This window comes from Panthera uncia, chromosome B4 (genome assembly GCF_023721935.1).
Source record: "Panthera uncia isolate 11264 chromosome B4, Puncia_PCG_1.0, whole genome shotgun sequence".
Classification (NCBI taxonomy): domain Eukaryota; kingdom Metazoa; phylum Chordata; class Mammalia; order Carnivora; family Felidae; genus Panthera; species Panthera uncia.
In genome coordinates this window covers 90,801,217-90,824,730 of record NC_064809.1, presented here as the reverse complement: position 1 = coordinate 90,824,730, position 23,514 = coordinate 90,801,217, and the positions used below count along the sequence as shown (strand labels likewise).

Below are 23,514 nucleotides of genomic sequence, written 5' to 3'. Positions count from 1 at the left end.
TACTTTTATATATTATACTTTTATATATTATACTTTTATATATTATATTATATTATATTATATTATAAGGTACAGGCTTCCAGTTATGGAATGAACAAATCATGGAGATAAAAGGTACAGCGTAGGGAATATAGTCAATGGTATTGTAACAGCATTGTATGGTGACAGATGGTAGCCAGACTTGTGGTGAGCATAGCGTAACATGTAGATTTGTCGAATTGTTGTTGTGCATCTGAAGCTAATGTAACATTGCACGTCAACTATACTTCAATAAAAAAATAAAGTGATTGTAGCAAATTATACCCCTTCACGTGGCTTACGAGAGTTCCATTTGCTCTAAATGCTTGCCAACAATTGGTAGTCATTCTGGTGGGTGTGTGGTTTTAATTTTGCCTTTCCCTATGCCTCATGAAGTCTTACCCCTTTTAGATGCATATTCTCTTTTGAAAAACATCTGTTCAAGATTTTGTCTTTTTCTTTGTCCCCCCCTCTAGGGTTGTTCTTATTTATTTGCAAGAACTCTTTACATATTCTGGAATTCAGATATGTTACAAATATTTTTTCTGGAATTGTTTTTAACAACTCACACTTGTGGTGGTTCTACTACAAATGTCAGTAGATGTTTATGAAAAGACCCTAAATTAAGAGATATTTCAAAGAAAAAAAAAAAGGACTTAGGACAGCTTGACCATAGTGGATGAAGGAGAAGGGATACTCATGCTAAAATCTGAATTCAAGAACAATGGTGCATTAATTCATTCAACAGACTTGGCCTGTGCAAGGTAAACATCTAGTGAAGTTACTGAACCTCTGTTTCCCAACTCTTGGCTACCTTATGACTATCTCCATTCCTTTCTCCTGGTTGTTTCATATTTCGGATAATAATAATTATTATCAATAACAAATGTTTTCTGAACAAAGTCCAAGCACTTCATACAGATTGTCAAAACTATATGTAGTAGGTGCTATTATTACTCTCTTTTTACAGAACACTTAGGTAATTTAGCTAAGGCTATCCAGTTAGTAAGAGGTAGAGCCAGATTCAAATCTAAGCAGACCGACTAGAGAGACTATACTCTCAATGGTTGCCTTCCTGCTATACGAAGGTGACCTTATGTCAACCATGGGACTTTTGTTGGTTAATTCATATCAAATGTCAGTCTTATTAAATGTATGGCCCAAAGCCATCTTCAGCAATGAACTTGAGGAAACCAGACTGCAGAGAATGGAAAAAGAAAGAGATAGATAGTAAAAACAGTGGCCATTGAATCACAAAACCTGACCTCAAATTCTGGCTTTCCCATGATGACTCTGTGGCTTTGGGTAGGTCACAAACAAATCTTACTCTCCCAGTTGTAAAGGGGGTAAAACTGCTTGTCTTTCCTACATTAGGGTGTCTAGCAGGTGGCTGCAAAGATGAGAAAACAGAAAAGTACTGAGAGTTATTTTCCCAATAAATGTTCATTTGTCCCCTCATCTAAGAGAACAATTATTAAGTGCCCTGCTGGATGCCAGGCACTATTCTAGAAGCTTAATGCATTGAAAAGTCAAAATATAATTATTGCAACAATAATCAGGTCACCTTTGCTTGTAATTCACTCGATCATCTGATTACAATTTATTGAGGAGCTGATCTTATGGTGAAGGAATGAATGACTAAATGAGTGAATAAAGCATATTGCCCCTTTCTCTCTCATCCAGCACCAACCTGGCACCCTGTGAATAGCTCTTTGTTGCAGTTTTATTTCCTGGCAAACATCACCCAGGCATTTCCTCTTATTCTCCTGCGTTTAAGCCGTGTATTCTAACAAATGATCCCACTTATCTATGGCTTTATCATTTATTGTAACTCCTCCCTTTGTCAGCCGATTAAGTGTACCAAGCACAATTTCTATCCAGCTCTTATATTTAATTCCCTCCTTACTCATTCAAGTATCTGTCGATCTTTAATTTTTCTAAAATCAGGTTAATTAACTAACATGAGTACAACTTAAAATGCAGTTCTCTAATCAGTATTTAGGTACATTCAATGTTTTCTCTCAAAAGTAAGCCCACTTCAGATTAATCCTAAGGCTGCTACAACACAATTACTATGTCACCTATTACTGTATTTCTTTGAAGTATTAAACATGAGTCTAAGAACGTCTGTGTGGTAAAATATCGAAACAACAACAAAATAGATATTTATTAAATAGAATGAAATATTATCAGCCTAGTTGATTTGTTTGTATGAATTTGGAAGTGATAGCAAAAGTATACCTCTTTTTTGTTAGGCTTTTTTTTTTTTTTAATGTTTTTTATTTATTTATTTTTGAGAGAGCACAAGCAGAGGAGGGGCAGAGAGAGAGAGGGAGACAGAATCCCAAGCAGGCTCCAGGCTCTGAGCTGTCAGCACAGGGCCCGATGCGGGACTTGAACCCACAAACCGTGAGATCATAACCTGAGCCAAAGTTGAATGCTTAACCAACTGAGCTACCCAGGTGCCCCCAAAATATACCTCTTTAAAAACACATTGTATTTTAGACTTAACATCGATTCAGGGTGACATCTTTTCCAACTAAACTAAATTAGTGATACTTCACTCCATTAATAGCACGTACTAAGCTTTTGAATTAGGATAATGACAAAGAAAAAGGAAAAAGAATATTTTCTCACGATGATGTTTATGAGATTTTAAAACCAAATCTCCTCAGAATTGGAACTGTCTTACTCTCCCCAGCTATGGTTATATGTATTTTAAAACTTTCAACAGGGTGGTGAGAATGTAGGAAATATCTAGTTTATTTGGCCCACAATTTTCCTTCGGAGACTAAGAGAGTCTAGTAAATCTGTACCAAGATACAGTGGTGACTAAGAATTTTAATTTTTAATTTTTTAAATTTTTTATTATTTTTTTGAGAGAGAGAGCGTGAGTGGGGAAATGGCAGAGAAAGAGGGAGACAGAGGATCCGAAGGAGACTCTGTCTGATAGAAGTGGGCTCAACACTGGGCTCGAACTCATGAACTGTGAGATTACGAACAGAGCCAAAGTCAGACACTTAACCAAGTGAGTCACCGAGGTGCTCCCTGAATAAAAATTTTTAAAATTTGTGTTTAAAAATAGTACTCAACCTGTGGAAATGATTGTGAGAAGCATTAATAATTCTAAAATTGATTAGAGAATTGGAATAAGAGATTCACTGATAACAGTTAACTATGAATATCAACATCTGGTGTTACAAGTAAGTGTGAGTTACGATTTTCTAAACTTATTTACTAGTCAAAATAATAAGTAAGCAACTGGGAGAGACCTATAGATTTTAAAAATATTTGACAGTAGAGGAGTCTGGGTGGCTAGTCGGTTGGGCGTCCGACTCTTGATTTCGGCTCAGGTCGTGATCTCACAGTTCATGGATTCGAGCCCTGCATTGGGCTCTGCACTGACAGTGCGGAGCCTGCTTGGGATTGTGTCTCTCTCTCTCTCCGTCTCTCCCCCGCTTGCTCCCTATCTCTCTCTCAAAATAAATAAAAATAAACTTTAAGAAAATGAATTAAAAAAAAACAACATCAATCACAGTAGAGGATAGACATTAGGGAGCTGATGCCGAATTGTTTATATGTGCTGGATTAGTGAGGCGTTTGAATAAATGTTGCTTCCTTCTATCATTTAAATTGATTTCAGTCCTTGGTCCTACTAGAGAGGAAAATATACTCACTTATGTCATGACACATTCCTGGGGGTATAGTCTTCCCCTTTAAGATGAATTCACAAGATTTCATCCTTAGGAAGAAGAGAAAGGTGGCTATGGTTGAAAAGTGCCCTTGGGCTGGGTGTTCACAGGGTGCGGTAGGCAGGGAAGAAAGTTGGCCTAAGTACTGGCAGGGTCAGCTCTGAGCATAATGCGGAAGTAAAATATCTCTAGCTTTGTTGCTGGCTATCTCTAACTCTCCTCTCTGCTGACCGTGAAAAAAAGCAAACGTTCTTCATTTTCCCAGGAGATGAATATCCCAATAATCCAACTTGGTACTCATTCACACCAAGGGGAAAATGATTAATAACACTTTAATATCTTACTTCACCTATAAAGTGACTAGGAGTTAAAAATAATACACAAGGCCTCAATGAAAAAAATGTTGACACACTGTCAAAGGATATGAAGGAAGATCTTAAGTAGTAGAGAACAGGTAAACGCTCTTGGATGGAATGAGTTCATCTTATAAAGTTGCCAATTCTCCTCAAATTAAGTGATAGCCCAACCAAAGTTTCTTCTGAGTCTCCACCCCTCCGGAACTGGACAAATTTATTATAAGATTTATGTAAAAAATATATGAAAGCCCATGAATAACAACATCAGTCTTGAAAAAGAGCAAAGAGAGCAGAATTTCCTTTCCATATATAAAGATATTCCTCAGTAATAAAAATATTATGGAACTGGCTCAAGAATAAATAAATAAATAAGTAAACCAACCAACCAACCAACCAACCAATGGAACAAAACAGAGAGCTCAGAGCTAGCTATTTGTATATGGGAAATACGCACATAATAAAGGACTCGCCATTTAGTGAACTGTGTTAGGATAACTGACTCGCTATGTGGAGGAAAGTAAACTGGATTCTCTACTTTCCATCATCTACAAAAAGCCATTAAAGACCTGATTGTAAAAGGTAAAACCATAAATAGAAGAAAAGACAGAAGAATATCTCTGTGACCTAGAGGTGGAGAGAGACTTTTCAAACAAAGCATTGGAAAGTGCAAACTGTGTAACAAAAAATAATGTCTTAGATTCATCCAAATCAAATTTCTATTCAAAGAAAACCAAACTAATGAAGTTAGTAGAATGCAAGTTGAGAGGAGAGTTTGTTATGCCTACAAGCAAAGGAGACAATGTATGAAATATACAGGGAACGCCCAGAAATCAACAACAAAACCCCAAAGCCCACTAGAACAATGGGCAACAGATGTAAACAATCAATTCAGAGAGGGGGGAAACTCAAGAAGCTCCAAGTGTGTGAAAAAAGAATTACAACAATAATGAGATAGCGTTTTAAACTTCCAAAAGTTGGCAAAATCAAATCTGGATTCAAAATCGAAGAAAACCGAAGAAAACAAACCTTAGTGCTGTCTTTCTGGAGAGCAGTTTGGCAGTATCTAGAAAAAGGCGATGAACTTATCTTTAAGACCAGGTAGACCTACTCCTGGGTAACTATCCCGAAGATGTTCTCAAAAATATACCATTACGTGACTTGGATGAGGTTGCTTAGTGCTGCAGTGTCTGTAGAGTGCAATTGGAGATGGTTTAGGTGCCCACTGAGGGGGGGAAAATAAGTAAAGCATGGATATACACTGCTGAGTGGCATGTTAGAAAAAGGGTCTGCACATAGCAACACGGATAGATTGCAAGACCACAGTGCTGAGTGAAAGATTAAGAAAGAGAACCATTCCTATAAAATAAAAATACCTACGCATGCTCAACAACACTTGACGTTTTACAAGGATTCAGAAATGTGTATAAATACATTAGCCCAATGGCCTATGGCAGGTGTGGAGGTGGTGATGTTGTGTGGTGCGGAAGGAAGGAGGATTAGGAGGGTGAGATCTCTCTCTGTCTGTCTCCGTGTCTCTCTTTCTCACACACACACAGTGGGACAGAGAGAGAGAGAGAGAGAAACTTGCAGGGAACAATGATCCTGTGTGTTACACTGAGGAGTATGACGAATACACGACTTTTTACCAGACACCTGAAGTTCTATTTCTCCTGGAGAGATGTATACTTTATTTTTTTTTAACGTTTTTATTTATTTTTGAGACAGAGAGAGAGCATGAACGGGGGAGGGGCAGAGAGAGAGGGAGACACAGAATCCGAAGCAGGCTCCAGCCTCTGAGCCGTCAGCCCAGAGCCCAACGCGGGGCTCGAACTCAGGGACCGCGAGATCGTGACCTGAGCTGAAGTCGGACGCTTAACCGACTGAGCCACCCAGGCGCCCCAGAGAGATGTATACTTTAAAAGAACGCATTGTGTTGGGGTGCCTGGTTGGCTCAGTTGGTCAAGCATCTGGCTCTTGGTTTTGGCTCAGGTCATGATCTCACAGTTCATGAGTTCTAGCCCTGCACCGGGTTCTGCATTGACAGTGTGGAGCTTGCTTGCGATTCTCTCTCTCTTCCTCTCTCTCTCCCCCCCCACCCCCACCTTGCTCATGCTATGTTTCTCTCAAAATAAATAAATAAACTTAAAAAGAAAAAGAATGCATTGTGGATTTCTGAGCATCAGTCAATGAATTGAGAAATAGTTTCATCATGCAGTGAATATTTATGTGCCAGGCACTATTCTGGGTGCTAGGGAGAGTAGAGTGAGTGAGACAGAGAAGGCTACCTTCTGGTTAGGGATTCTGGTTAGCCCTTTCTGGCATTAGAGCAGGAAAACTGTTGCATAAATCAAAGATGAACAATGGGTATGTCTGTCTGGGTCTGGGAAGCCAGGGTTGCTGTTTATCTAGGGTGACTGCTGGAAGACGCTTGAAAATTCACAAGGGAATAGCTGAAGAGAAGGCCTTTCATGATCTGAAGTTATTTAGCACCCATTTGTCTCCAGTTGTTTTTTTACAGGAGCAGTTTTATACTGTATCCACAACCTCTCCTAATAACAAGGGTTTTTGAGACTTCTTGTTCAGAAATCCTAGAGCAGATTTTCACGTTAGCGGGTTTTGGTCAAGTTCACTGAAGCCTAAGATCTTGGCTCCATTAGCACTTTAATATTTATTTATTTATTTATTTGGAGAGCGAAAGTGGGGGAGGGGCAGAGAGCGGGGGACAGAGGATCTGAAGCGGGTTTTGTGGGCTTTGGGCTGACAGCAGGGAACCTGATGTGGGACTTGAACTCACAAACCACGAGATCATGACCTGAGCTGAAGCCGGGAGCTCAACCCACTGAGCCACCCAGGTGCCCCAATGCTATCTTTTTGATGTTTGTCCCTCAGGACTAGATAGTGAATAATACGGATGTTGCTGCTGTTAAAGACTGGTTTGCCATTTTCTGGCACTCTGTTTTTGTTTCACAGCTATTTATTCCCTATTCAGGGGTAACAATGAAGCTGGCAAGTAGTACTGCACCAACCCCAACTTTAGAAGTACTGTAAAGGCAGCTCCAAATTACCTCCATGAGTGTTCCCAAAGATATTTAGTGGATTATTTAAATTCACAGATCAACGTCTTTTTTTGTTGATTTCTTTTTATGTGTCTGGAGCTGTTTTAAGTATTGGAGATACGAAGATAAAAAAGACTGAGACTCTTCTCTGGGAAGCATATAATTCGATAATGTCAAAATTTATTTTCCCAGAGATCCTGGGTGGCTTAGTCACTTAAATGTCTGACTCTTGGGTTTGGCTCAGGTCATGATCTCATGGTTCGTGGGTTCAAACCCCACATTGGGCTCTACGCTGACAGCATGGAGCCTGCTTGGGATTCTCTCTTTCTCCCTCTCTCTCTCTGCTCATCCCAAGCTCTCTCTCTTTCTCTCAAAATAAATAAACTTAAAAAAACCTTATTTCCCATGGGAACAAAATTATGTATGCTGGTCAGATTCCCAGGCAAGCCAACAAAAGACTATTTAATCCATAATATAGAATAAATCTAGTGCTAACATAATTATACAGAATTTTGGACAAAAATGGCCATATCTCATACAATAAGAAATTGGATGAAAAAGAGTTTCCTCATCTTGGACTCATAAACAACCTCAAACAAACATTTGGAATGGGTCTAGTTTCATGCACTCTCCTGAATCATCCCTTTTGCATCTTTCTCCTAAGGCACACTCCCAAATGCTCAGTGTCCTTATGCTGTTTTAATCCTTCCTGTGGCTCCTCATCTGGGTCGTGCCATTCTACCAATGCTCAAGGTTCAATTACTCGCTTTCCTTCTTCCAGTTCTTCAACATTCCTGATCTTAACTAGTTGGGAGGAGAAAAATCTGAACAAACTAATTTGCACGTTCTTTCCCCTAGCACATGCTCCCCATTCCCACCCTTTGGGAGGGGTTCCAGTTGAGTTTTTAGGTGTTATTTAGAATTCATTGTATTTTTAGGGGTGCCTGGGTGGCTCAGTTGGTTAAGCTTCCTACTCTTGATTTTGGCTTAGGTGATGATCTCACTGTGAGTTTGAGCCCCAAGTCGGGCTCTGCACTGTAGGTGCGGAGCCTCTTTGGGATTCTGTCTCTCTTCTCTTTGCTCCTCCTCTGCTTGTGCTCTGTCTCTCAAAATAATTAAATACACTTAAAAAACTTAAATAAACTTAAAAAAAGAATTCAATGTGTTTTTAATAATTCAAAGTCAACATATAACCACTATATTGCCAGGTTCTCTTCCTTAGACATCCATACACATAATAAAAACTGTTATAAGATTTTTGGAGGGGTGCCTGGGTGGCTCAATGGGTGAGCATCCTACTTCGGCTCAGGTCATGATCTCATGGTTTGTGGGTTCGAGCCCTGCTTCGGGCTCTGTGCTGGTGGCTCAGAGCCTGAAGCCTGCTTCAGATTCTGTGTCTCCCTCTCTCTCTGCCCTCCCCCTCTAATGCTTTTACTCTCAAAAATAAATACATTAAAAAATAAATATTTTTGGAAATATTATTTTGAGACTTGTGTGTTATTTAGAATGAGAACAGGTAAAATTTTAAGATAAACTACAATAACCACTGTATTCTTAAAATATTTGCATGTTAAGAAAAATGGCAATTAGATTGTTTAGCATTAAGGTTTCCAAATTTAAACTGATACTGATTATAATTCAATAAAAAATTGTTTTAAGTAATCTCTACATCCACCATGGGGCTTGAACTCATGACCTCAAGATCAAGAGTCACATGCTCCACTGACTGAGCCAGCCAGGCCCCCTCAATAAAAAATTTTACGATATATTTGCAGTCACCATAATTGTTAATATTTAAAAGTCACAGAATGGGAGGAAAACAATGCTTAGATTAGCCAACACTATTATTTTAAAATTTTAAGTCTTCCTCAGGATTCAGCATATTGAAAAAAGGAGATAAAATTAATTTTAAAAATGTGATTACCTCCAAGCTATCATTATTCTTTATTTTAAAGCAGAGGATATAGGACATGGGTCCTTTATTTCTTATCACCTGTAATGAGATAAGAATCTATGAAGCTGGTAGGAAAATGAGTCCACAACCAAAATGTTTACTCAGCTACTACGGAAGATCAAAAACTAGTATGCTGAATCCGGAATCTGCGAAGACAAAGCAATTGTTTTCTTTGAAAAATAAGTGGGGTTTAGAAAATTTCTGGGATTTATCTGTAAAAACACCTTCTGGGCCCTAATAGTGACGTTTTAGGGAAACACTCACATTTCGGGGTGGGAAAAATAGGAGGTAGCGTTTTGTGGGCTCCTCTGGTGGTTAGGTAGTTCTCAGAAGACAGTACTGGAAATTAGATAATTGCTGATGTCATCTTTTTCACAAAAAAACGTGTTCTGGGGGCTATAAAAGCAGCAGCTTTTCCCTTTCCATCACAAGCAGAATCGTTGAAACAGGTAAGTGTTTCAGCAAACTTGGTTTGATATGATAACTTCTTGATACCTCATTGCTTTCCCTTGTAATCTTGCTTCTTGTTCTCTCCATACCAGGTTCTCCTTTTCTAGTCGCCATTTGTTCAAGTTAGAGGTGTCTGCGATGGCCGCCCTGCAGAAACCTGGGAGCTCTTCCCTTATGGGAACTCTGGCCGCTAGCTGCCTCCTTCTCGTTGCCCTGTGGACGCAGGGAGGATTGGCTGTGCCCATCAGTTCACACTGCAGGCTTGACGGGTCCAACTTCCAGCAGCCCTATATCACCAACCGCACCTTCATGTTGGCTAAGGAGGTACTCATCTCAAACTCTCTCTCTCTCTTTCACATCTATCTACTTGGAACCTGAGAGTTCCAAAAATTGTCTCCAGGACACTACTAAAATCTTTAGGAACCCATCATCTATCCTCACTGGTAGACCAGAAATTATTTTTTATGTCTCGTTAGAGAATTTTTGGAGATTGGGCTTTACCAGAAGACCTTCCACTTTGGCCTTGAGGATATGTATATTGAGCTTTACTCCAAAAAATCCATTTATTAGCCCACCTGACTTTTGTTTTTCCCTTTACTCCTCTGTGCATTATTTTAAACTCATGCACACATCTGAATTCTTTCTTTAGTCTTCCTGGGGCTGCTCTGGGGAACGTGGATAGAATGCATCTCTACTCACAGACTTTTCTCCTATCTCCCTGACGTCCAGGCACTTTGTCTTTTCTTCTCTTCCAGGCTAGTTTGGCAGATAACAACACAGATGTTCGTCTCATTGGGGAGAAACTGTTCTACGAAGTCAATGTAAGTCATAGTCATGATGAGCAAGGCAATGTGTCATCCATGGTTATTTGGATGGTGGTGATGATGGTTTGGATCTTCTGGATGCCCCCTCCCATGACCCCTGCTGTTCCACTTTTGCCTGCAGATGGGAGAGCGCTGCTATCTGATGAAGCAGGTGCTGAACTTTACCCTTGAAGAAGTGCTGCTCCCCCAATCTGATAGGTTCCAGCCCTATATGCAGGAGGTGGTGCCCTTCCTGGCCAGGCTCAGCAACAAACTAAGCCAATGTGTGAGTTCTTCTCCTACCCTAACTCCACCCACTCCTAGCCCCCCCCCCCCCCCCCCCTTCTTCCCTTTAGAGCCTTTCCACGCCAACCCTCACTGCCCCTACCCAGGCTGGCAGCAAGAGGTGCCTCAGCAACACCATTACAGGAGTGATTTGGAGTCAGAGTGGTTTTTTTTGCTTTAATTGAGTCACATTTTGAATTTATGGTGATGAAGGGTATCTGAAAGACAAGAGCACAGAAGGCTCCTCTGTTCCTGGGAAAAAGCAACTTAAGTTATGTGAGAAGAGAAAGGTGTTGGGAGCTGTAGGAAAAAATGCCTAGATGTGGAAACGGTTCCTCTGAGTAGAGATGGAAGGGATGGGAAAGAGAAAGGGTAATGGAAAGATTTAACATTCGGTGCTGGGTGGACAAACACGGTTGCCCTTTGGATGCTGCAAGAAGTGACCGAGTCAGAGGTGTATGACCTTGATGGCTCTGAATATTTAAAATTTTGAAAAAAGATTGGGGTGGACTGGGTGGAGCGACGGGACTCAGTATTTATTAAAGAGGGCCTACTGTTCACCCAAGACATACTTTATGTCCGTTTCTTGTTCTGAGCGTGCATTTTTTGTGAGGGAGAGTTAGGGTTTTATTCTTCACAGAATTTGCATAAACCACTCCACTCTTTCCACACACTTAAACCTCAGTAGGATTTCCCAAAGGTGAAGAGAGGTCCCATGTAAGGGAAATGACTGGATTTTGGTGTCCAAGGGAATTCAAGAGCTGTGCAAATCTAGGTCACTGGTGAAATCTGGGTCATTGTGGGCAAAATTGCTAAGAACTTTAATTCCAGGTGCATTGTAACGCACCTCGGTTAGGGACACTCAAGTTCATAAAGCTAAAATAAGTGTTTCGGTTTTCATTTTGTAGCATATTGACAGTGATGACCAGCATATCCAGAGAAATGTGCAAAACCTGAAGGACACAGTGAAAAAGGTACTACTAATAACTATTAATGCTAAATTATTAAAGAGGAGAGACACGTGTCACTTTCTTTTTCTTCCCTTTGTTTCTTTTTTCCTCCTATGGATAATTTTTTACTTGATTCGCCTACCACTGGGTTGATCATCTAGGTGCATATACATGGATGTGTCTGTATATTTATAAATAAGCTTCCCAATTTTGCAAATCCTAGAATCCTAGAACCGGCTGGGAAATTAGGTCTTCTAATCTCATCACCCCATGTTCTGGGCATGGCCAGTAGCAAAGCCAGGGCTACTAGGCAGATCTCCTGAATACTCTATGCAACACTATTTCCAGCAGCAATTTGTGTTGGTTTTAGTTTTATTAATTCTTCAGGAAATTTGAGATTCCTACTAGCGTGTAATCTGAACAGGCACCTGTTCAAAAAACAGAAAAGCACCTGGGGGAAAATTTATTTGAGGTGATTTTTGAAGCCATTGATTTGATGGTTTAAAACTTGGAGAGAGAAGCCCAGAACAATCATAATAAAAGAGCTGGGCTTATATAGGGGATGAATCTCTGGAATGATTCATGCTTATATTTAATCATCATTGTACAATACCCAACAGCTGTAGATTTTAATTTAAAAGCAAGAGTGAGCCACCCCTAATTTCTTTTATACAGTTTCAAATAGAATGAAATGTTAGTAATGGCTTTCATATAGTGAATGAAAGTCTGAACTGGGAATAATCTTTTCTTCCTCTCTCTTTTCCCCTTCCTTTCTGGTCTCCTCCTTCCCTCAACAAATTCCCAGTGAGCATTTATCTTATGTAGGCTACTGTATATTCGAACAGTGAATGATACTGTCACGTGGCCTATTTGGGGAAAAGAACAATAGTAGAAAGCTGAGACTAGCAGTTGTGACTCATCCAAAAACCAGTGGAATGATTACTAGCAGCGAAAGTGATGCTTTTGCAGACAGGCACAGTTACACCTCAGAAGCACGAAAGCTCTAGCCGATGGAATTTTCACTAACAGGTGTAACCTAAATTTTCTTTTCCTTCCCACCTTGATGTTTCTTAAAAAAAGGATTTCTTCCTGATCATGATTTCACGAATGTGTCTGTTTCTTCCTTGGATAGTGGAAGGCTTTGTAACCTTTCATTGTGAAGATCAATTCTCTTGTCATATATCGGTTACCTCGATGTGGAGGGCTGGATATTAGCATGCCATTGCAAAAAATTGCTTTGCACTTCTGGTCTGAAAAATTCCTGACGTCAGTTTACTTTGTTGGCTTTAGAAAAATGCAGGGTGGGAGAGAAACATCTGACGGTGATCCATGTGGGGAAACAAATTTTAAAGCATTTTTTAAATGCATTTTTTAAAACAAATTTTAATCCATTTTGGGAGAATCAACTCTTGCAATGGTGTGCCACCTAGAAGAGCGGTTATGGTATTTTTGTTTTAACCCTGTAGCTCCAGAGAGCATAGGCAAGAAAGAAGCTCATTACCCAGAGGAAGCTCAACGCCAGAGATAACTGTTCAACACTGGCTGAAATGGGAGGGCGGTCTTGGAGGTGTTATGTCCCTGCCACTGCAGGTACAAGCAGAGAGCAGGCTGTGGTAGAATGGATGATAGACAGTAGGGCAAGCTAACTTCAAACATTCTTTATAGTCTTGGCAGTCTTTGAGATATAAGAAATATCGCTTGGCATTATGTCAAAGGAAGTATGGAAAGGTGGAATGATGGAAGACAAGAGGAAGTGAAAGGAGAACAAAGCAGAGAGGACAATGATGGCTTACGGTTTTCCTTGAAATACTCTAGAGCAAATTTAATAGATTAGATGAATTTTAGAGGAGAATGCTTTGAACTTGAATCCGAGTTCTCTCTCTTAAGGAGTTTGAAAGCCTCATTTACAGCCTACCCGGAAGGAGGAGGAGAGAAGTGGTGTTATAATGTGTATCTGACTTTCTACTAATTAAAGCAACTGGATGGGACTTACTTGGTATTTTCCCTACAAAAGTGAAAACCTGTTGTTGTTTTCCCCCTTTGTTAAGGAGGTGAGAACAGAAGAAGCTCACGTGTATTGGTAAATGTATAGTTTTGGTACAAAAGTGTGTGAGCTGAGCTGTTATAATTAGGTGGTCATAGACTGTAGTGAGGCTATGAGGGAGGGCAGAGCATAGTGGGGGCATTCGGTCCTGCAGATGTCTGCACGGCTCCCATCTGCTTGCTCTGGTTAGGAAGTGGCTTTAAACAGCTTCATTAGTGTAGATACAACTGAGATTTGATGCCCGTTGGTGCCTTTAAAGTTCAGTTAGCCATAATTTTAAGCTCTATGGCAAATCATGTTATATTCTGCTAAAAGGGTATTGCTATTAGTCTTTTACAAAAGGCAAAAACTTGGTTTTTGTCTCCAGCAACCCAACCATCTTTTTCTAATTTGTTCCTCTTTAAAAAGTATGGTATGAATGCTCAAATACTCATGTGTTCTTATTTTTACAGCTTGGAGAGAATGGAGAGATCAAAGTAATTGGAGAACTGGATTTGCTGTTTATGGCCCTGAGAAATGCCTGTAATTGAACAGAGCAAAGCTGGAAAATGGATGACTAACCCTTCTTGCCCCTTAGAAATAACAAGATCCCTTAAAGCTTTCTTTTACCAAAAGGAAAATGGGAAGCCAAACTTTTTAATCATGGGTGGATTCTAAGTAAACCGCTGCTTAGCTTAAAATAGAGAACAATGTCACCTGTGTCCACAGGATCAGAAGGTAGACCTTCCATGCTTAATGAGAATTATTGATAAAATTTTATTGTGGTTGGTGTTTTATACCCAGAAACTTATTTTTTTTAAAACAATTGTCTACTCCCATAAAAAATATTACTTCCCATTCCTTTAGGGAAAAAAAAAATCCCTAAATAACTTCATTTCCAGAATCAATATTTATATTTATGAATTTATTTATTGTTGTAAGTACACATTTTATTTATGTCATTTTAATAATATAGATTTATTTATAGAAATATTACATGATATTGCTACTTAAGTAAAAAGCTAATATTTATGACAATAATTATGGAGCTATGTTTATTTGACCTTAATAAACACTTTGATATCCTAAATCTTGTGGCTTTGTGATTTGTTTCCCTTTAATATCATCATCATCATGTAAACATTCTCATTTGTTAAATGGGCCAAGAACCTCATATACTTTTTCTCGAATCTAAGCCAGTTAGGTAGCTGTTAGTATTATCTCTATTTTAAGGATGAGAAAATTGAATCAGAGACATGTTAAAAAAACATTGGGTAACTTTAGTTGACCTGTATTGAGCTAGGTCTATGGGATTTCTGGGCTTTCTTTTATATTGCCTATGTAGATTTATTATGCTGATTCAGCATGTAATTCTGAAAGGAAAACAGTAAGACACAGAAAAGGATCCATTGGCATCATTACCAGTTTGTGGATAAAAGAATGGGGTGATGTTGCTTGCAGAGAAATACACGTAGCCCCCGGTGCTATGGAGGAACTAGACTGAATCTATTAAGGAAGGCATTCTCCAGTTTTCTTGTAAGTCAGGAAACAAAGTAAAGGGGAAGTGGACTGAGTTCAGGGACTCTCCCGAATTTGTGCAATGGTTCAAAAAAGAGAAAAGAAGTAGAGCTAGTTGGATGAGCTCTATCTAGAAGAATGGACAAATGACACCAGCGTTGAGGAATATACAGTTCTTTCCACCGAAGGTGAAAGCCAGTGGTCAGGAGAGGTCAGTGTGTCAGTGGTCGACTGTTTACAGTATTTCCTCCTCTGAAAAGTCAAGAATCCCAGGTTTATTGTATAGGTCACTCACCAATCATTTGCCAAATTCTTGCAGGGTTAGGTCAAACCTGGTGGTGACTGGTGAGCACATATGTAAATTGTAAGTTCACTCACAGGTTAATTGAAGTTAATATTTTTGGGTGTGGGCTGCAAATACTAAGAGGTACCCCAGCTAAGCTTTTTAATACAATTATAGTTATTTCTGGGATAAGCTGGAGTTTTGGACTTTTTCCTCTCTCCTTCCAAATGAATCTCAGGGTAATAATTTGAGCAAAATTTGGGATTTTACATATTTTTTTTGAGAGAGAGACAGAGACAGAGAGAGACAGAGACAGAGAGAGAGAGAGAATGAATGGGGGGGAAGGGCAGAGAGAGGGGGACAGAGGATCTGAAGTAGGCTCTGTGATGACACAGAGAGCCCGATGTGGAGCTCAAACTCACGAGCCATGAGATCATGACCTGAGCCAAAGTTGGACACTTAACCAACTCAGCCACCCAGGAGCCCGTGATTTTACTTACTTTTGACCAATCTTCTAGGAATTAAACCATAAATGGAAGAATACCCTTAGAATTGGATTCATGAATGCTTCCATCTAGGGCAAGGAGTCTAAAATAAAGAGATTTAAAAAATTCTGAATGCTGATGAACATAAAACAGAAGGTACCAGGATCTTCTTCAGTTCTCAAGGGCGGTTCTGGCAAACTTTGCAGCTGCACGAGATAGTCCAAATTTCCCACAGGGAGTCTTCACATAATCCTTGGTACTTGCTGTAGCAATTCTTTTGCATTTGGCTGGCACTATGAGCACTGCTCTTACTCTTGGCGTTGGCAGAGGCCATGGGTGTTTCCTCCCCCAGCAGCGGATGGCAACACCTGGGTGTTGGGGAGATTCATCTGTGAGGTTGTATGAGACGCAAGCCCCCAGAGACACTAACCAGCATTCAGGACTGATGAGAAGCCACTAGAGAGTTTCAAGTGTGGGAAAAACTTGATATGACTCATAAAGATCGCTCTGGTATTGGATGGAGACTAAGTTTAACCGGGGTAAGACTAGAAACAATGCCAGCACAATAGTTTAGGGAAGAGGTAATGATTGCACTGGAGTGGATGAGAGTAGAGCCAGGGAAACTGGTGTGTGACCCTCTCTGTGACACTTAGTTTGGATTGCTTAGGAAATAAGGGCTATGTGTAGGTCATATACATTCAGAGGAAAAGTGATCTGTTAGTTCTTTTTCTGGCTTTTTATTTATACTATATTATTCGCTAGTATGTAGTTCTCCAGATAGGAATGAAAGTAAAGACAGACAGGTGATTTTGTTCTGAAAAGAGGTCAGGATTTTAAGATTTGAGCGAAGACACATATCAGATGAGAAGCAGTGATACCAAGTGTTGAAAGCCGAGGTCCTCTTGTCTCTGAGGCAACCACAGCTACAGTGACTTTATCTTTAAAATGTACTTTCAGTGAATGCTTATTGTTGATTCCAATTTTCCACTTTCTCTCCAGCTGCTTTTGGGGAGGGGCGATTTTCCCATATTCTCTCCTCTCCTCCCCCCCCCCCCCCCCCCCTCCGTCTTTTCTTTGCCTGCAAAAGCACCTCCTTGACCGTCCCGCTTCTCGCTCCCCAAGTTCACCCCTCTGCGCTGCGTACCTGCTGAATTCTGTGGTTCAGGTTGTGCAGATTGTTGTGTTAATCCTCCAATCAGTTTTCTAGGTGTGCAGGATGGTTTAGTGTTGGTCTGGCTGTATTTCATGGATGCAAGACACAAAAAAACTTCCATGCTGTTCCGCCATCTTGGCTCCTCCCCAGTGAATGCTTATGGTTGAAATAATAGGTGGAGAAAACTGAGATGACGGATCCTTGTCAGTAAGAGAAAATCATACTGCCGTTACACCATGACTGCTGGGTAGACTGTAACTGGACCAAAGGTATGGACTAGATTGTCTTGTCAATTCACTCAGTAGTCTTGTCAATGGAAAACTACATCAACTGGAAAAGACAGGATCCTCAAGAACTTCATTTCCATAGCAATGAGGTTTTAAGTCACTTTACCAAGTGAAGGACCCCATCCAAGGGAGGTGCAGGCAGAGGGTAAAGGAAAAATGGAATGAGTGGTAGAAGAAGGAATTCACAATTATTAACGTAGGTCCTGTGAACAGCTATAAAAATAAGAACTATAGCAGATAAGTTTTCCATTTGTCCTTTTTCCCCCTTTTCCCTTTCCCCCACCTCTTATATGAAGAATACGGTAGAAGTTATTCTAGTTTGCAAGTGGGAAAATAACCACATTGATATTGTCCTGTAACTACACAGTGGTTGATGAGATTCTAAGGGTTTCCTGTGCTGGAGACCTACGTTTTTCACCTCAGCAAATCCAAGAGTGGATGCTGAAGACAAAAGAGATGGGTTGTGCCAATCTGGCCATCCATATCCATCTTCTGGTCTCTTGCACTCTCTGCTCTCTGCTCAGAGAGGCTGACGTATACGACATGCCTCATATATGTGTGTGTTCTCTGGCTTTCGATTGCATGTGGCAAGTGGGAGAAGTTAGCCGGAGATTGAAGAAGGGCGGGATACTTATTCCTCTGGGACTTCCTGCCAGATTTCTACGCAGGTTGGTTGTCTACTTCTACCAAATGCCGTGGTTCCTTGCAGACAGCTCTCTTCCATGTTGCTTTCTTTCCTGGTTTTGGAAATTGCTCTCAACCCTGTTTCCCAATAGGCTTCCAGCTATTTTTAGCTTTAGGGCATTGCACTGCTTCTTACGGAGTTCCTTAAACTCTTTCTACACCTTAGAAAAATTAATCCCTTATGAAACTCTTCTCTATTACCCAGTTTGAATGCAACATGTTTTCTGCTGGGATTCTGATCTATGTATTCCTTTTCTCTCTTCCATTCTCTCCCGAGTCACATAGCAACAAGATGAAGTCTGTTACTTTAGGTATCATCCATGGACAATAAAGAAAGCCAGTTTTTGGCATAGCTGAGTGGTCTGTAAATTTTGACCCTGCAACAAAGCAAAATCAGAAACAATAGTATTTTGAATTCTAAAATCAAAACACTTTATTTAATTAAAAAAAAAATCCTATTTATCCAACAGACTTCTCCATGGGGGGAGAGAGGCACTTGCATCAACATGCAGGAACTAAAGAGCTCTCTCCTTCCCTCTGGGCCAGGAGTGCTCTTGTTCCTTTGGAGTCTTTCTCCTCTCCCCTGCTTTCATGCCAGACAAACAGGGGTATCTTTAAATCAGGCTACTACGCCAGCTAGGGGAAGGGAGAATTATTACACTTGAGTAATTTCCACGGCTCTCAACCTTGTGTTTTGGTTGTCTGTCCTGTGTGCGGCCCCTTCTCTCTCCTCTTTTGATCCAAGATATTCAGGGTGACCCTACACATGCCTATTTTAGTCACAGTCTCTCCTTATTTCTACGGGGTTTAACTGTCTGGCTCATTCTCTGCATCCCATATCTTACTTTAGCGATGCGTGTGCAGGATAAGCTCAATACCATCAAGAAATCGATCTGTTGTGCCCTTACTAGCCTGTGCTGTTTCTCTTTGAAACCTGCATGCTGAGAGATGCTCTGCTGAGCTCTTGTTTCATCTATGACATTTTCCACTTGCCATTGCAGCAGATGCTATTTTTAGGCACAGTGACTGTCCAGGAACTTTATGATTCTTACATTGCTGTTTGACTCAATAACACCCTTAGACGTTTCAATTCAATTTAGTTCCGTAAGCAACTGTTGAGATCATAGGGTAGCAAGATCCTGGACTAGGGACTATGAAAATAGAAGGTTAGATATAATTTGGATGCTGCCCTCAGGGTGCTGACAGCCTCGTGAGGAAGACGAACAAATAACTGCTCAGGCACAAGTAAAGGCAAAATAGTAAATATTTTACGCTTTGGAGGCTACATATTATCTCTGTTGCATGTTTTTTCTTCACTTCCATCTTCCTCCTCCTCCTCTATTCTTTGAAAGTATAAAACCATTTCTTAGCTCCTGGGGTTTATAAAAACAGTCTGTGAGTCAGATTTGGGCTGTAATTTGACAACCCTTGGCTTAGATCATTCATAGTTCATTTTCCAGCATTAGGCACAAAAAAATTCTGCCAGCAAGATTAAAAGGGAATGGTTTCATGGGTAACTAATAAGATCTGCTCTGAGTGACAGGATGGCAAATGAATTCAGCATTGAGTATAAACCAGAGTCAACAAAAATTACACTTAAAATTAAATTTCCCTATCAACTACAAGTTGTTATAGCAAAACCATGAACTGTAATCATTACTATAATAATGTTTTATCTTGCTACCCATTGAAAAAAATAGACTTTATTTTGTTAGAGTTTAGGTTCAGAGCAAAATTGAGAGGAAGGTATAGAAATTTCAAATATAAGCATATATATCCCCTCTCCCCCCCGACATGCATCAACTTCCCCAATATTGACATCCCCAACAGAGTGATACATTTATCACAACGGATGATCTACATTGTTGCTAGCTATTTTTGATAACAATGAATTTTTTTTTTTTTTTACAATGGAAAGTAAATCTTTGTAAACACATCTTATGGGTCATCTCAGATTCTCTTGGTCTCTCTTGTTTTCAGCTGCTACTGCAATGATCATTTCTGGCTCCTTCTGTCTCTTTGAACTCAGAAAAAGTGCTGTGGGGCAGATTATGGTGTCTGCTTCCCCTGAAGTGCTGAAGGGGCCAGAGGCATGAGAAGTTAACTCTCTATTAGGCAAATCTTCAAGAGAGGATGTTGGCATATAATTTTCATCCTCTTCTTCCCTTCCTTTGGTCTGATCCCAGGCATCGTGTTTCTATACAGCCTGTTGGAGCCACCCAACAGACTGGCCCTCTTCATAAAACACTGGCCAGCTTACTAGTGACCACCATGAAGGTGCTGGCCATCCTTGTTGGCCTCATTTTTCTCCCTTCATTTCATTGCTCCTAATAAAGGATCAGCACTCAAGCTTTGCTTCAGGCTCTATTTTCTGGGAAACCTGGGTTAACAAGATTCTTTACTAGAATCTAGGCATCATGATGTTATGGATTTTGGCTTATTCTGTTCACTGCCTACATGTTACCTGGCACATAACATGTGCTCAATATATATAAGGTACTTCTCTCTCTCTCTCTCTCTCTCTCATATATAAGATCTGCTATGAGCAGCAGAATGGCATATACATGTATACATATACGTCATACATGCATATATGTGCCATATATAGTACGTGTGTGTGTGTGTATAATTCTTTCAAGACATGTTTTGAAAGAATGAATGCATTGATTCAGGGCGGAACCTCTGGAAGACACTAGCACAAAAACAAGTTTGTGGGAAGGATAGAGACCTCTTATTAGCTGATTCCTGCCTTCAGAGAGACCCAGGCCTGCAATACAAAAAGCACAGATGTGTTTAACTGCAGGCAAGTGAACAGCTGGTGTGTAGGGAGCAACAAGAAAAGATACAGAACAACAAGGAGTAGCTGGCATCACTCATCACAGAGCTGCATGAGAGGTTCCTGTCCAGCCCAGACGGGCAGCTGGTCTGATATCTTCTGTAGACTTCTGGTTTGGCTTGAAATGCAGAGGAGAGACAGGAAACAATACAGAAGGCAGGGGAGGGGATACCCACTGTGGGCTCTGCAGAGATCTTCTAGACAGCATTAGAAGATAAAGAGCTGCTTGTGGCTGCCCAACATAGCTCAGAAGTGGGTCAAGAAGAAACATTTAGAACGGCCCTCTCAAAGCAGAGTTATTGTGCCAGCACCCAAATCTCTTCCTCCCTCTTCCTTCGAACCCTGACTGCCCTTTGGTCTTTTCTCACCTCCCAGGGAACTCAGTGGTGTTCCCGTTGGGGCGTAGTATTTATTGAACACATACTCTGTGACAGTCACTGTTTAGAACAGGTGTAATAGCAGTGAGCAAGAAGACAAAAATCCCTGCTCTGATAAGAGCATAGACTTTAGTGAAGGAGGTAGTAAACAAAATGCATACATAAAATATGTCATATGTTAGAGAATGATAAGGGCTTTGAAAAAAATAAAACAAAAATGAAATAGAGGAGGGGGGCGTGTGGTTAATTACTCTAATTTCCTGGGGCTGTGGTAACAAAGCACCACAGGCTGACTGGCTTAAATTACAGAAATTTAGGGGCGCCTGGTGGCTTGGTCGGTTGAGCGTCCAACTCTTGATTTCGGCTCAGGTCATGATCTCACAGTTCATGAGTTTGAGCCCCACATCGGGTTCTGTGCTTGACAGTGTGGAGCCTGCTTCGGATTCTCTGTCTCCTTTTCTCTCTGCCCTTACCCCACTCATGCTCTCTCTCTCTCTCTCTCTCTCAAAATAAATAAACATTAAAAACAAAACAAAATAAAGCAAACCAAAAAACCCCAGAAATTTATTTTCTCACAGTTCTAGAGACTGGAAGCCTGACATCAAGGTGTCAGAAAGGCTAGTTTTTCTCGAGGCCTCCTCCTTGGCCTGCAGATGGCCACCTTTCCTCTGTGTATGTTTGTGTCCTAATCTCCCTCTTCTTATGGAGACACCAGTCATATTGGATTAGGGCCTACCCAGAGGACTTCGTTTTAACTAATTACCTCTTTGAAGACCCTATCTCCAAATATGGTCACCCTCTAGGGTAGTGGGGATTAAGATTTCAACGTACGAATTTGGGGGGAACAACATTCAGTCCATAGCAGATATCCTGGGAAAGCCTTGCTGAGAAGGTGGTATTTGAACAAAGTCCTCAAAGATGTGAGAGAGCTGGCCATGCAGGTATGTAGGCGGAAAGCATTGGCCCCGAGACGAATGTGTGCTTCGTGAGTTCCAAGAGCATCAGGGAAGTGTTGTGGCTAGAGCAGGAGAGCAAAGGGACAGCGGGAGGAGAAGAAGCCAGAAATGGAAGGGGAACAGGAAAAATCAGGCAGGCCCTCAGGCCATGGAAAGGACTTTGGCTTTTACTCTGAATGTGAGAGCAAGTCCTGAAGGGGGAAATCATGTTGCTGGTGACCTGTAAGTTCAGGTTCAAATGCATTGCTCAGTCTGAGTAGCTGTCTACTAGGTGTTTATGCTGATTGCCATAGGTCCCCAGGGCTGACGAGGACAGATGATTGATCCATTTTGATGGAAAAGGCACATCTATTTCTGTGACTCTCACAATCATGATTTCTAAACTCTGTCCCCAGTCTTGCTGTTATTACTGCAAACCTTATTTTTAATGCACTTAGAAAATGAGGTACGAAGGCTGTCTTGTGGTCATATGTGCTCTGACAAAACTTTGGAGGATGCTTGGATTTGTGCATCGTGTATCCTTTCTCTCTCTTCTGCTGGTCTGAGCGAAGGGGACAGCTGTGGAGATCAGTTTTCTGTTCTCCTTTGTGGTGGGTTTGTATAATCGGCTTCTGATTTTTTAATTTTTGAAATCGTGGTTAGGGTGTCATATTTTCGGCAGGACTTATGGATGATGTGCCTTTCATTGCCAGAGAATGAATGGCCAATATGTCTGATACCAATGTGTCAAAGCCTACAGAGCTATGAAAAAGATGGCTATATAAAAAGAGCTCTTGGGATGTATGACAATTTTTTAATAGTAGGTTTATTTTTACGTTTCCCATCAGAAGATCTTGGAGTCATACATAAATCATGTTTACTTATAAACCCAGAGGCAAAATGGTCCAGTGGAAATGCCATTGGGTTTGTTTTCCAAAGACCCGGGTCAAACCTAGGTTGGCCACTTCCTGGCTCTGTGCCTTCAAGGAAGTCATTTAACCTCTTTCCATCTCTGCTCTCCCACCTGCAAACTGCAAAAACAAACAAACAAACAAACAAACAAACAAAAAAAAACAAGTCCTCCTTTCCCTCTTACAGAACGTTGGGGAGACCGAGTAAAGGAATACTTTGTGAAGTATAACGTTAGATACCTTTATAATGTATATGTAAGGGCTGTAAAATACCATAAATAATTGTTTTACTGTTCTTGAAGTGTTTTTCTTCTTTTTCCTTTTTCCTTAGGTCACCGTGCCATCTCTTATTTTCTGTAGTGTCCCTCACAACCTCAGATAGTCCCTATGTCCTGCTCTCCAGTGCGGTGGGAGGCCACACGGGCGGTGGGAAGCACATGGGCTTTGGGGTCTTGTGA

The 23,514-nt window shown here is 40.7% G+C and overlaps 1 protein-coding gene across 1 annotated transcript; it reads left to right on the top strand.

The window, feature by feature from the left end:
• The first annotated feature begins 9,664 nt into the window (after positions 1–9,664).
• On the top strand, positions 9,665–23,514 carry IL22 (interleukin 22). The gene is made up of 6 exons (XM_049626699.1): positions 9,665–9,850; positions 10,282–10,347; positions 10,472–10,615; positions 11,523–11,588; positions 14,061–14,130; positions 23,417–23,514. The coding sequence occupies exons 1-6, from the start codon at positions 9,665–9,667 to the stop codon at positions 23,512–23,514; spliced, it is 630 nt and encodes a 209-aa protein (XP_049482656.1).

Excerpts from the sequence above, each read along its gene's own strand:
- IL22 (XM_049626699.1), top strand. The coding sequence starts at position 9,665 with ATGGCCGCCCTGCAGAAACCTGGGAGCTCTTCCCTTATGGGAACTCTG. Across the intron at positions 10,616-11,522 it reads GCAACAAACTAAGCCAATGT|CATATTGACAGTGATGACCA; the intron begins GTGAGTTCTTCT and ends TTCATTTTGTAG. Across the intron at positions 14,131-23,416 it reads TATGGCCCTGAGAAATGCCT|TGTCCCTCACAACCTCAGAT; the intron begins GTAATTGAACAG and ends TATTTTCTGTAG.